Source organism: Artibeus jamaicensis, unplaced genomic scaffold (genome assembly GCF_021234435.1).
Source record: "Artibeus jamaicensis isolate MK-2021 breed Jamaican fruit bat unplaced genomic scaffold, CSHL_Jam_final scaffold_916, whole genome shotgun sequence".
Classification (NCBI taxonomy): Eukaryota; Metazoa; Chordata; class Mammalia; order Chiroptera; family Phyllostomidae; genus Artibeus; species Artibeus jamaicensis.
In genome coordinates, this window is record NW_026522059.1 from 251,533 (window position 1) to 264,855 (window position 13,323).

Sequence of the window (13,323 nt, forward strand, 5' to 3'; positions counted from 1 at the left end):
TACCACTGCCTGTAATGTCCCCGGGGGAAAAACTTGCCTGGTGTGTGTGTGGGGGGGGGGGGGCAAACCTGGGCTTTGAGGCAGAGCACAGAGCACAGGCCTTGACTGACGAGAGGCAGAGCAACAGCTCAGATAGCCAAGGAAGACAAGGTGAGGGGACAGAAGAGGGTCTCCGAGTTAGGACTGGTGAGTCTCTGGGTAGCTGCAGGAGGCATTTTGATAGGACCATACCTTTGGGTCAGGTCCTATCCCTGCAAAGCCCTCAGAGGGGGTGCCAGGCCCTTGTGAGGGTTGTTGTGGGCTCCCCAGCCTGAGCCTTCACTGCCTCTCCTAGGAATGCCTCCTCCACTCAGGCCTGCCCAACCAGCCTGGAGAGCATCTCCCTCCTTCTTAGGCCATCAATTTTCAACCAGTGTGCTTCAAAAATGTTTAAAGCATGTAATATCTGACTACTTAGTCAGGGGCACCGACCTCTTACTAAATACATGTTTTGGTGTGTTGCAAAATTTTAGTAATTAGTTTAAGTGTGCCATAATATGAAAATCACTGCTCTAAACCAAGCTGCAGGGCCTTGTGGCTGCTTAGGAAGCCTTTCCTGGGCACCCACACACCACATACCTGTATTCACTCTGACCCAGGATGAAGCCAGGTGGTCCTCGAAGACTCTCCTGGACAGGGACTATGACCCAAAGAGCTGTATCCTTAAGATCTGTCCTGAGAAGTGGCCGGTAAACCTCTACACATAGGAGATTTCTCCCTCCGAGCACACCGGCCAGGAGCACTGCCCAAGTGCCCCCAAGGAATGAGAGGCAGCCTGCCCAGCGGCAGCCCCCAGAGCACCTGAACCCAAAGGACAAGAAGAGAAGCAAGGCAAACCTGGCTCCAAGAGGTCCTCCGTGCCCAGGCAGGCCTAGCTTGCTCAGGGCCAGTGAGATGCCCAGTTAAATAATGAGGGCAGCCAGCCCTCAAGGCCAGTGGCTAACAGGCACCGAGAGGGGAGGAATGTGGTCTCCAGGGTTCAAGGGGCCCACTGAGGTCCTGCAGCAGCCTCTGAGAAAAAATCCCTTGAATCAACTGTGTCCCTCTTTTTTCCTTAGGCTTCCTCCACGAAGACCCACCAGACCACCACTCAGGTCCTTCCGGGGGCTTGGCATTGAACTCTGGGCAGGCCCACCCCTTCTTGGCAGCTTGGCTAGGGCAAATCACTTCCCCATCTGTTAAATGGGAGCCTGAGACCCAGCCCAGACTGATAACCTATCCATGAGTCCTGGGCCCCTTCCAGGGGCTTTTCCTTCTGTTTGCAGAGGTTGCCAAAGGCAGTCCAGGCGTACGAAATGAGGCCTGGGTGGCCACAGGCAACCCCCACTGGAATCTTCTCTGCCCCTCCCTTCCAGATTAACTGAAACTTGCTAATTGCGGCGGCCCTCTGCCTGCTCCCCTCCCCCACTGCCTATTCCACCCTCCCTTTGCCTCCTCTCCCCTCCCCTCCCCCTTCCATCCGAATGATAAAGGGCCGCCTGCTTGCCCCCGCCCGGCCTTAGGCCCTGCCCTGCCTCACCTCCGTGCCCCATTGCCCTGCGACCTCCTACCGGCCAGGCCCAAGCCCGCGTTGCCGACCTCCTCTTCATGGGGCCCTGCAGCAACCCACGCCTGGGGCTCCCGGGGGTACAGTCGCCCTCCCAGCCCCCTAAGAGGAGGAAGAAGAGATACCTGCGGCATGACAAGCCCCCCTACACCTACTTGGCCATGATCGCCCTGGTGATCCAGGCCGCACCTTCCCGCAGGCTGAAGCTGGCCCAGGTGAGAGGGTTCCCGCTCTCCCTCACATTCTGTGGTCCGACTTTTTTTCCCAGATCTGACCCCGCACCTACTCCCAGGCTTAGGCTTCGGCCTCCAAGCCCACCGTGCCCCACGCAGCTATGGCCAGTGGGGCTAGTCCCCGTCTGGGCCCTGGGGAGGAGAGCTGAGGTGTTCAGAAGAACCCCTCCCATGAGGTGCCCTCTCCTCCCGCCGGCGCGCAGGTGTTGGGGACCGCGCGCCCGCGCCCCTGCGCCCGGCTGTGGGGGAGGGGCGGCGCTGCCCTGTCCGCTCCCCGGCTTACAGTGCTTGCTGAAACCGCTCCCGCGGTTTCAGATCATCCGTCAGGTTCAGGCCGTGTTCCCCTTCTTCAGGGACGACTACGAGGGCTGGAAGGACTCCATCCGCCACAACCTCTCCTCCAACCGATGCTTCCGCAAGGTGTGGGGCAAAGCGAGGGTCCGAGTGCCAGCCGGGGCGGAGGCAGGGCGGGGGCGGAAATCTTGAGTATCTGGGGTCGGGTAGCGCTACCAAGCCTGACACCTACATACACACCAGGTGCCCAAGGATCCTACGAAACCCAAGGCCAAGGGCAACTTCTGGGCTGTCGACGTGAGCCTGATCCCGGCCGAAGCGCTGCGGCTGCAGAACACAGCCCTGTGCCGGCGCTGGCAGAGCAGGGGCACACGGGGGGCCTTCGCCAAGGACCTGGGCCCCTACGTACTTCATGGCCGACCCTACCGACCACCCAAGCCGTCCAGTCCGCCCACTCCCCAGCTGCCACCCAGCGAGGGCTTCAGCATAAAGTCTCTGCTGGGGGACCCCGGGAAGGGAGCGCCACGGAGCAGCCCAGGTCCCGCAGGCTCCCTTCCAAGTAAGCAGGAAGTGGTGCCCACACCACCCCTGCCCTCTGAGAGGCCTCCGTGGCCCCTCTGCGCCCTCCCCGGGACCATGAGGGTGGAAGGGGAGCCTTCCCATGGAGGAACAAGCCAGCCCTCGCCCCTGTCCCCTGAGCCCAGAGGCTGGCCTCTCCACTTATTGCAGGGTACCCCTGACCCTGGGGGACTGTCGGGTGGGAATCACGGGACCTCACTTTGGGGGCAGCTGCCCACCTCCTACTTGCCCATCTACACCCCCAATGTGGTAATGCCCTTGGCCTCACTACCACCTACCTCCTGCCCCCAGTGCCCACCCTCCACCAGTCCAGCCTACTGGGGGGTGGCCCCTGAAACACATGCCCCCCCAGGGCTGCTCTGGGATCTAGATGCCCTCTTCCAGGGGGTGCCACCCAACAAGAGCATCTACGATGTGTGGGTTAGCCACCCCCGGGAACTGGCTGCCCCCACTCCAGGCTGGCTACTCTCCTGGTACAGCCTGTGAGGCTCCAGGGCTGGGGCTGCTTTTCTCTCCCAGCCCCACCCCCTGCTGCCTCTGACTTGTTGAGGGGGAACCAAGGCCAAGAGGACCAAGTGTGGCCACAGTTGCCTTGAAACACCAGGCCCCAGCCATGCTGAGAGTCACAATGTTTATTGGACGACCCACCAAGGGTCGTGTCCCCTTGGGCACCACCCTGATGGCCAGACAGCCCCCTCCTACCCCCAGAAGCAAGGCTGGGGGAATGGAGCTGCTTGGAGTAGCCTTTCCTGTCCCCTTCCTGGTCCCACCTCTTCTGGCCCTCTGTCCATCCGTCCATCTATCCATCACCATTTGTCACCTCCCATCTCCTGGCTCCAGGGGTGGGGGAGGGAGAACTTAATGGCGCCTCCAGCCTGAAGTCCTGTCCTCCCGCAACTGTCGGGAAGTTGGTAGCACCTTTTTCTGGAAAGGGCAGAGGGAGCAGGGCCCTCCCTGGGTTTGGTGGCGCAGTGGGGAAGGTAACAGTAAAGGAATGGACCACATTTTAATGCCAAGTCTGATTTTTGCTGGCGGGGTGGTGACATCGTGACTCAGACCAGTAGGCCAGAACAGGCTGCTCTGGGGTCCCCTGCTGTGCTGGCAGCGATAGCAGCAAATGGTGATAAGGAAGGAGCAGGGCCTGGGCCCGGGGGCGGGCATTTGTCATCTCCCCCCCCCCCCAGCCCCCACGGGGAACACTGCTCACTGGGAGGGGCTGAGGGGACAACTCTGGGAGTTTAGGGGGCAGGGGCTTTGCTCACTCTGCCGGCAGAGGCGCAACCCCAAACTAAAAGAGCAAGTTCCCTGGGGGCGCCCGAGCCGAGCTGGAGCCACTGTCTGGGCTTGGGCTTGGAGGGCTGCCCGGGGACGGTGTTGGGGTGCAGGGAGTCCCAGTGAATGGTGTGTCGGTACTGAGGGAGGAAGGCGTCCCAGAGCGCGGGGCCCTGCGGCGCCGAGCTGGCCCCAGCTCCACTTGGCCCACTCTCTCAGCGAACTTGAGCGAGCACACAGTCTCGCCGAGGTCCTCGGGCCGCGTGGAGATCTGCCGGGGAGCAGCGCTGGTGAGCAGCCCCTAGTGGGCGGCGCCTGCATGCAAACCTCTCTCCCCCACCCTGCGCCTGCCCCACGCCTGCGCCGGGTGCCCACCTGCAGCAGCAGCACCACTGTGGCGCCGGAGCCGAGCGCGGGCTGAAGTAGGCGCGTGAGCTGCGAGTCGCGGAAGGGCACGTGTGGCCGGCGGGCCCGCAGCGCAGCCATCACGCCTCCCAGTGCTAGCAGCGAGCGGTTGATGGTTCGGGCCTCCCGCATACGCTGGGCGTCCTCAGGGTCTCTCCGCGCCCTGCAGGCGGCCCCCGCCTTCCAGGCACGCTCGGATCCCGCCAGGTCCACCAGGTGCAGTGTGCCTGCAGGAGCGAGCGAGCCTACGTGGAGGGAACTCCAATCTCCCGTGCGGTGAGGCCCCTGGCAGGGCAGGGCGCCGGCCGGCGCGGTACCTGCGGCGCCTGAACCGCGTGTTGGGGGCGCTGCTCGCAGCGTCAGCGTAACCAGGGCGTGCGAGCGGGAGCTGTGCTGGTTCATGGTGGTGGCGGCGGTGGCCCGGTTGCTCCTCCCCAGGCTCAGCATCTGGAGGATGCAGGACAAGGCTTGGCCTGCTGTGGGGACCACACCTTCAGGTGTGAGCACAGGGCAGGGCCTTGGAGGGTCGCGCGCCCCCTGGGTAGCCTTACCTGGTTCAGTGTCTCTAGGTTGGGGACGTCCCAGTACGTGAGACCTGCCACTTGGAGGCCCCCTTGGCCTGGGGGGCCCTGCCTCACAACCAAGCGCTGGGGAGGCCCTGGGGCCAGAAGGTCCCTGGTGAGAAAAGTAACGGCTTAGTTTTGGGTTCTTGGCTTGGGGGGGGGGGGATAGTGGGAGGTAGCCAGGGCGCAGCCCTGACCTGACAGCCTCGTTGTAGATCTCCACCATGCTGAGGGTCACACAGTGCCGCCCTCCTGTCCTCATCTCCCGGAACAGGGACTGCAGCGCCCTAGGAGCTATGCCAGGGTCCTCAGGTGGGCCCTGGAGACGGGTGGAGTACCACGTCTGGCTCACGCCCCAGCATCTGGCCCCAGGAGCCACCCAGAGTTCCCCCCTCCCTTCTCACCTCCATGCTGTAGGTCTTCCCAGTCCCCGTCTGACCATAGGTGAGAATGCAGACACTGTAGCCTCGGAGGCAGGACAGCACAGTGGGCTCCAGCTCCCTGAAGACCTAGGGGAGTGGGGGAGCGCCTTGAGCCCCTAGCCTGGGGAAAGATGTGAGTAAGGCTCGATTCCCCCCGGGGTGGCCGGGGTGGGGGTGGGGCGGTCCACAAGAAGGGTGGGTCTCCTGGCAGGCAGAACAGGCTCCCTGGAGAAGTGGTCATTTGCAAGAATTGTCTAGGCAAAGGAAGGGCCGAGACAGTGTGCAGAGTATTGGAGTCCTGGCTACCACTTAGGAGGCCAAGGGGATTAGCAGTCAAGAGTCCGGACACTGGGCTCACTGCCCAGTTCAAATCCGAGGTGCACGATGGCCAAGGTTCCCCCACCCAGGAGATGGGGACTGTAGTGCACCTGTTGTGGGGGTTAGGGGGGCATATGTGCCCAGAGGGTGACACTGGTGCTTGGCACACAATGGGTGACTCCAGAAAGGGCCCCGTAGGTGGGGTGTGGAGGATGGTGGCCAGCCAGGACTGCTGGGACCTGGGCGCAGGGAGGGTGTGGGAGGCAGTGGTGGGGTAGATGGGGCTGGGGTTTGTGTTCCGTTGCTGCACCACCGACCACAGCCTTGTGAGCTGTGACATGGCCCCATCTCAGACACAGGAGGCTGGTAGTAGAATGAACTGTTGGTTCTACTGGAGGTGTTGCTGCCGGCCATGGGGGCAGAATCCAGAACTGCAGTTGGGTCCCTAAAATTCCATGACTAGAAGGAAGCCTTGGGGGTGACAGTGGTGCCCTTGCAGAACAGTGACGGATGCCGTCCCTTCTTTCATTCAGTTACTTCTTTTGGAGGGCCCTACTAGTACCAGGGGCCCATGCAGGGCTGCACGGTGGGACTGAGGCCTTGGGAGTGTGTTGGATAGAGAGTTAGGTGAGAAACAGCTGTGGGACCCCAGAAAGTGGGGGAAGGGAGACCTGGCCACTTTTTGAGGCCAACAGGGGTCCATTTCCTGCGCTGTGGAAGCTCTACCAGCAAAAATTTGCGTGTAACAGATGATGTGTGTGAAGCAAGGTGTTGGTGGGCTGGATTACGCCCCCACTTTCCCACGGGGTCCAGCAGGAAAGGAGGACAGCACCAGCACAGGGCAGCAGAGAGTGCCGAGGCGGAGGCTGTAGGCTGGCCTGCTTGCCCGGTCCCTGCTCTGCACCCTTGGTCACAAAACAAGGAAAAGTGTCCTCACAGTGGCCAGACTCTGGGCCCCGCAGCCAGTGACACCTGGGGGACGGTCCCAGCACTGTCCCACCGCAGCAGCATCAAGCTGTGCTCCACAGCCAGCTCTGTGTGAACAGTGCTTATCACCTCACACAGGTTCATGTTCCTTAGTTTCCTGGTAAAAAAGTATTTTTGAAAATGTTAACTTTCCGTCTAAACCAGATTCTTCCCTTGGACCTGCAGAGCTTGGAGAGAGGGGGTGGACACAGAGGGAACACCCTGGAAGGAACAGCAGTACCCAGCTTGGCTGCCAGTCCTGCATCCACTTCCTTCCCCTTCCCTGCTAAAATTAAGCCACTCTTGCTCCTGGGAGGGCAAAAAGGCAGGGATGGGGACCAGAGCCCCTGGGGACTCCTGGGACCTCTGAGGGAAGCCAACACGGGTGCAAGGGTGGGGCTTCACCTCTTCCTGGCTGGCGTCTGGAGGGAACACCCAGTCCAGGCGGAATCGACGTTGGTGCCCTCGATAGCAGGTGGTGACCGTGCCACCTGGGCCGGGCTCTGAGCTCACCAGGCTGGAGGGTGTCCCTGGCCGCAGCCGACACAGCACGCGGATATTTCCTAGGGTGGAGATCAGGTCACTGGGCTGCCTCCCGAGCCCTGAGGCATGGAGAGGTTCCAGTTGCTTCAGTCTGCCGGCCCCACTCCTCCACTCCCCAAGTGGCCATACCCTTGAGCTCCAGTAGCCGCCCTGGGCATCCAGTTGGGGGCCCCAGCTGCTCTTCAGGGAGCTGAGTCCCAGCCCCGCTGTCTGACAGTGCCCCTAGGGCCCAGGATACCTGGAGGAACAAAGATATGAGCAAGCCAGTCAACAGGGGCAGCCAAGTAGCTGGGGTGGGGTGCTAAGGGCAATATGGAGCCGTTCATTGTGTGGCCACCAGCTGTGGTAATCCACAACTTTCAGGGGCTTAGGGCGCCTAGGAGTATCATTCAGGGGGCCTGGGGTGGAGCCCACAATCAGGGGAACTGTGGGCAAGGACATCATCTGTTTCCTCTGGGCTTCTTGACAGACAATCCTGTCAGGGATTTACTGTCAACTTCATTTGTGCAGGACAAAAATGAGACCCAGAAGTGAGGTCACACCCTGGGTCACAGGAGCTGTCCTGGTTCTAGAACCTACAACCTCCATTAGAATAGGCAGCTCCCTAGGGGTGGGATGGAAGAAAGGGGTTCCCCAAAGGAAGAACAGTGACCAGGCTGACCAGGGAGCACCCACTGCAGAGGGAGCAGCTGGTCCTGACCTGGCCCCGGGCCTCGCTCAGTGAACCCTGACAGCTCTGGGTAAAGGTGCTGACCAGGCCTCGGAGGTCCCCACAGCCCTGACGGAGGCTGGCCATGCGTGCCCGAAGTCCTGGAGAGAGAAGATGCTTGTGAGAAAAAGCCTAGACCCCGTGGGCTTCCCAGGAGCCCCCTGCCCCAGGCCTTACCTGCCAGCTGCCCGTGCACCTGCCGCAGCTCCCTTCTGCAGCTCTGCTCCGTCTCCTGCTGGAGCTGCTGGAGAGCCCCCTGAAGGCCCTGTAGCTGCAGCTCCTGGACCCCCAGCTGCCCCACCCACCCCTGTCACTGAGGAAATAGGCACTCACCAGGCCCTGCCTCAGACATCCCCTTCCCAGTGTTCCGTCTTCCCAGCCCATGGGCCCAGTACCCACCTGGACTCGGAGAGCTTCTGTGGTGTCCTGGGCCTCCTGAAGCTGGCCCTGGAGCTCCACCAGTGCCTCTGCCTCCTCCTGCAGGAGGGGTGGGAACCATGTGAACTGTAGAACCAGGAGGAAACTTGGGAGGGGCATTCTAACACCCCCATTTCACGTGAGGGAAGTCAGGTCAAGAGAGCCAGTCATGAATCCACGCAGAGCTTTCCCCCAAGTCCCTTGTTCGCCTGGGGTCAGTCACTTGGAGGAGCCATGTGGATGGTGGAGGTTGTGAGGGGGTTGTTCTCCATGGGCATCAGCCTCCTTGATGGCCCCGGGCCTGTCCACAGCACTAGCCCTGGCCCTGGCAAGTCAGAGCCCCCTGCCTCTGTTCCGGAGCACCGGGCCCTGAGGGAGACTAGGTGTGCGGGAAAGCCAACTTGCAGAGGACAGCAGCAGCTAAGGAGAATACCTGGGGGGCCCTGGTGTGGGGGCCAGGACCCCAGTGCCTCAGAAGGTCCTGAGTGAGGATCAGGCTCTGTTTCAAGGCCTCGTTCTCCAGGGTCAGATGCTGAACCCTTTTCTCAGAATCTGTCGCCCCCTGGAGGAGAGGAAGTCATTTGGACTCACCCAAAAGCCCAGGCCCCTCTTCCCTCCCCTGCTTGTACACAGCTCACCACTCCCAGGTGCAGTTGGCCCAGCCCATCCTGCAGATCCAGCTGTTGCTTCAGCTCTTCCAGCTGGTATGGAGGAAGGGGGTCAGAGTGGCAAACCTCCTCCCAGCCTCCCCAATGCCCACCGCTTCCTAGGCCCCTCACCTGTCCAAGGATGAGCTGTTCCAGCCGCTGCCAAGCCCTCTGATCCTCCTCCAACTGCGGGGCCTGCTGCCCCTGGGCCTCACCACTCAGTGAAAAGGAAGGGCTTTCTTCTGGGGATGTGGGTCCTGGGGTGGGGCATACCCAGTTAGGACTAACAGGTTTCTACCCTGAAGGGGAAGCAACTTGGGAGCAGGGCTTAGGACCCTGCACTCCAGGTCACTCAGGTTCTGGTAGGCTTCACTCCATGCACACCCTCTCTTTTCAACTCACTGCTTCTTACGCACCAGTTGGAGTAGGGGGCTGCACCCCTGAGGCTGGCTGAGTCCCATGGGGCAGGGCCTGCCTCCCCCTGGGGCTCCGCATCCATGCCAGGAGGGCCAACAGCTGACCAGTTACAGTCAACAGTGGAGGGACATCACTAGGCTGTGAAGGAGAGAAGAATCAGAATGCAGGAGACTGAGGCGGGTCGGGGTGTGGAGGTCAGGACTGGGGAGAAAGGACAGGTTGGTTGCTGGAGAAAGACCCCTGGCCCTCTCACCCATCAGCCTGGCTCACCTTGCTCAGATCGGGAGGATAGCGGCAGCTCTCTTCCGCCCCCAGCTGGACTGAGAGGAACTCAGCAAGGCGCACGAGAGCCTCCTCCAGGGAGACCTCGGCCGGGCGGTCCTCGGCTCCTCTTCCTGGCCCATCTTCTGACTCCGAGCGGCCTGCCAGGCCAGCGAGAAGGGAAGTCGTGCTGGGTCACGTGGTGAAGGGTAGGCCACCAGAGGGCACCTGTCGGGTCTCGCTCCCAATGAGGTCACAGACACCTCCCCCTCTTTCGGACAGCTGGGTTCTCTTATGGCCCGGGGGACGCAGCGCTCGGGATGCACGATAGCACCTACCGACCAGGCCGGTCAGCTCGGACCAGAGTTCGGCAGGGGGCTGGTCAGGGCGGCGGCTACCCTCGGGTTTGCGGCTGGCACTCTAGGAAGGGAGCACGGGAAGCGCCTGAGGAGAGGCCTGCAGCCTCCCTCTGGGGCTGAGGTCTCTGAGGGCAACACCAGAGAAAACACCGGGATCCTCGGCACAGTCCACTTTGCAGCGCTGGCCCTGGAGACTTGCGCTGCGCCGGCCTGCACAACCCGCCCCCGCTCACCTGGTTGGGGTCCCTGGGGTCGGCGGTCGCCTTGGCCCCGCCATCCCTGCGGAAGAGGCTATAGAAGATGTAGATGAGCAACGAGTAGAAGGCGTACATGGGAGCGCGGGGCGGCTGAGGGCCCGGCTTCGCGCCGCCCCGCGTCCCAGCGCCCGGACTCCGAACCCGCTTGCTTGCCCGCAGCAGACCCGGTGCGCATGCTCGGGACGGCCGCCCCCGAGGCCCCGCTCCTGCGGGTGGAGGACGCGCGCCGGAGGAAAGAGGTGCAGAGACAGGTGTCCCCGGGCCCACACCAAGACACCTGCCCTGCGCCCCTATCCCTACTTCGCGGAGACCCCAGGCTGAGGTCACCCACGACCCCGCACCTCCTATTCACGGAATCCTTGCCAGAACCTCGAGCAGGCTTCCACTGCTCTCGCCCCTTAGAGTCATCATCCCACGGGTATCCTGCCTCCACACCCTTAGAGCCCCGCCCCCTTTCTCTTTAAGCCACACCCATCATCGTACGCCCTTCTCTCCTCGCACAGCCCCTCCCAGAAACCTGACCCAGACAACCCGCCCCGCCCCTCTCTGCACAGCCCCACCCACCATTTCCAGCCTTGGCCGGTTCCCTGGCCGCGCGCTCCTCCTCTTACAGCCCCGCTTCTCTCTTCCCTGCCCCTCCCTCAGACTCTTCCCCCTTCCCGCAGCCCCTCTTCAGACTCCTCCCCTCTCCATAGATCCCAGCAAATCACTGGGTAATAGCACCCTATTTTCGTACAGCCCCGCCCTCCCCTCTACTCGTTGGCTCATCCCTCTTCGCTCCAGCCCCTCCCCCCTGACGCTCTAGCCTGCGCTCTTCTCTTTGGTTCGAACCTCCACCGGCTGGGCGGCCGCGGGCGGGCGGAGCGGTGGGCCAGTTCCGGCCTCCTGCTTTCCGTTGCGTTAGGGTCGCTCCGGAGGGCCTCTGCTGTTGCACCTCAGGGGCTGCATTCCGAAGACGACGCCTTCCAGAGCGTAGGGACCAGGCCGAGTGGACCTGCGCACGTCCCGCGCCACTCTCCCCCAGGCCCGGCGCCCCCACTTGGATTCCAGGGCTCACTCACGCCTAGCACAGGCCTGCCTCTGTCTTCCCTTTTCTTTTCCCGGCCAAAATAAGTTTTTCTTCCCCACAGTTGTGTCCAGTGACCTCATAGCTACAGAAAGTTTCTGATGAGCCTATCCCAACATTCAGAAATGGGGCTCTGGAAACTGGGAGTCCTGGAGAGCCATCCTTAGCGCTCCGGGTCGCGGGCTCCTGCGTTCCTTCGTCCTCTCCAAAGTTGAGGAGCCCCTTCCTGTCTCCTCAAACTCACTACCGTCCTAGGTGCCATGGCACCCAAGCCGTGGGTTGAGTGGAGCATGGCCCTGTCCCACCTGGCACTGGGAGTGGTGTCTCTTCATGCAGCTTTGAGCACTGCCCAGGTGAGTACACAGGGGCCGGATAGGGGAGGATCCCATTCCCAAAACCCAGGGACCTATCTATCCAGTGCCTTGGACCAGGGAGGGTGGTGGGAGGTAAGTGTAGGGGTCAGGCTTCCATGAGACCCCTTAAACCTTTCCCTGTTTAGAGTAAGGTCCTGTTCTCTTTTTCCCACATCTCCCCTCCCTGTGTTGACAGGCAAGTCGAGGTGCTGCTGCTGGTTTCCTGCTCCAGGCGTTGGCTGCTGCCACCATGCTGGCCTCAGGGCAGGGCACAGATGAAGACTGTCTTACTGGAGCCTGGGTGGCCACTGTCATTGGCCTGCCCCTTCTGGCCTTCGATTTCCACTGGGTGAATGGGGACCGCTCCTCTGCAAACCTGCTCTTGGGAGGAGGCATGGTGCTGGCGGTGGCTGGTGACCACCTTGGCACAGAGGGCCGTTCTGTGGCTGGTCAGGCGGTGGTGCTCGTAGTGGCAGTAACCATTCTCATTGTGGCCGTTTTCACGACCAACACTTATGGAATGTGGGGGGGTTTGATGCTGGGTGCTGCAGGCCTCCTGAGTCGGCTAGAGCAGGACAGACTGCTGTTGCTGCCGAGGGAGGACATCTGTCGCTGGGTCCTGGCTGCAGGGAACTGGGCCTACCATCGGGCCTTGCACACACAGCGCCTGCAGTGGGAGTGACATTTGGAGACTGCAAGGCAGGTGACTGGGTTACCACTTCCCCTCCTGAAGCCTCCTTCCCTAGAGATAGATCTCCTTTTTCCCAAAGTGGGCTTGCTGCAGGATGACTGGTCAGGGGTAGAGTCTGGGCACTGTCCTTCCTCTGGTGGAGTATGGGGACCTGCCTAGACCAGAATGAAGGGGGTGGGGTTCAGGTACATTTTGAAGCCTGGTACTGGGCAGGCCATGGTTGTGGATCCAGATAGAGGCTTGGTCTCCAATAAACCTTAGGGATTAAGCAAGACTATGGGATCTGCCCATTCTTGAGAGGGATTGAGCTTTCTAAGGTTCCCAGGTCAGCAACTGGATTCCCTGAGCAAAGGGAAGGGATGTACTGGCAGCAGTCTGGGTCCTCACCCAGCCTGTTCTCCTGCTGGCCCCTGGACTAAGACGTAATCCTGGAAGCTTTTTCGTTTGGGACATGGTGGAGTTCTGAACACACTTGCACAGCCTAGCAAGAGGCCCTCTAGGCCCTTCACGGGCTGCTGGCTGGGGTGGGGACAAGGGAGGCTTATATCACCGCTGTTCTCGGAAACGAACGTGCCCTTCCAGGGCTGACTCGCCCTCTGCCTGTTTGTCTTCTAGCCTATGCAAGGCAAGTCCTGATTTTCTAGGACACTCACTTTAGCTTTAGCTCCTGGTGCATTTAATGCACCCCTCTTCAGCTACCTACCCCAGGGATAGGAAACAAGGTTGGGCAGAACAGTGAATTAGAGTCGGGGCCCTGAGTGCTTCCTCGGGGAGCCCCCCTGCTTGCGTACTGTGTAAGCACAGCTGGTACCACACAGGAGAGGGGTGGCCGCGGGGTTTCTCGCTCCCTTGAGCCCTGTGCACTCAATCTCGAGTGTGGAGAGACAAAGACTGGGGCACACCCCGACGTGAAGGCCCTCGGTTGCTCTTCGCGTCCTCGGGACCCGCGCTGTGGACCCACCGGAA

General features: G+C 61.6%; 3 protein-coding genes across 9 annotated transcripts; 2 read left to right on the plus strand and 1 right to left on the minus strand.

Annotated features, from left to right (window-relative positions):
- Positions 1–1,556: 1,556 nt before the first annotated feature.
- On the plus strand, positions 1,557–3,607 carry FOXH1 (forkhead box H1). The gene is made up of 3 exons (XM_037166574.2): positions 1,557–1,800; positions 2,134–2,238; positions 2,356–3,607. The coding sequence occupies exons 1-3, from the start codon at positions 1,627–1,629 to the stop codon at positions 3,175–3,177; spliced, it is 1,101 nt and encodes a 366-aa protein (XP_037022469.2). The 5' UTR covers positions 1,557–1,626; the 3' UTR covers positions 3,178–3,607.
- A 76-nt stretch (positions 3,608–3,683) lies between these two features.
- On the minus strand, positions 3,684–10,582 carry KIFC2 (kinesin family member C2). Of its 7 annotated transcripts, XM_037166508.2 has the most exons (18): positions 10,224–10,582; positions 9,970–10,051; positions 9,641–9,792; positions 9,370–9,508; positions 9,086–9,210; positions 8,945–9,007; positions 8,740–8,868; positions 8,289–8,366; positions 8,067–8,181; positions 7,881–7,990; positions 7,310–7,418; positions 7,043–7,200; positions 5,336–5,440; positions 5,129–5,250; positions 4,920–5,043; positions 4,686–4,815; positions 4,339–4,595; positions 3,889–4,234 (listed from the first exon to the last, which is right to left on the minus strand). In XM_037166508.2, the coding sequence occupies exons 1-18, from the start codon at positions 10,320–10,322 to the stop codon at positions 3,980–3,982; spliced, it is 2,352 nt and encodes a 783-aa protein (XP_037022403.2). In that variant the 5' UTR covers positions 10,323–10,582; the 3' UTR covers positions 3,889–3,979. The 7 variants fall into 7 exon arrangements, with proteins under 7 accessions (XP_037022401.2, XP_037022399.2, XP_037022398.2 ...); XM_037166506.2 differs by having other exon boundaries at positions 3,684–4,595; XM_037166507.2 differs by having other exon boundaries at positions 4,339–4,815.
- Positions 10,583–11,054: 472 nt separating this feature from the next.
- TMEM276 (transmembrane protein 276) lies at positions 11,055–12,631 on the plus strand. Its single transcript, XM_053661002.1, has 2 exons — positions 11,055–11,666; positions 11,863–12,631. The coding sequence occupies exons 1-2, from the start codon at positions 11,574–11,576 to the stop codon at positions 12,346–12,348; spliced, it is 579 nt and encodes a 192-aa protein (XP_053516977.1). The 5' UTR covers positions 11,055–11,573; the 3' UTR covers positions 12,349–12,631.
- The last annotated feature ends 692 nt before the right edge of the window (positions 12,632–13,323 follow it).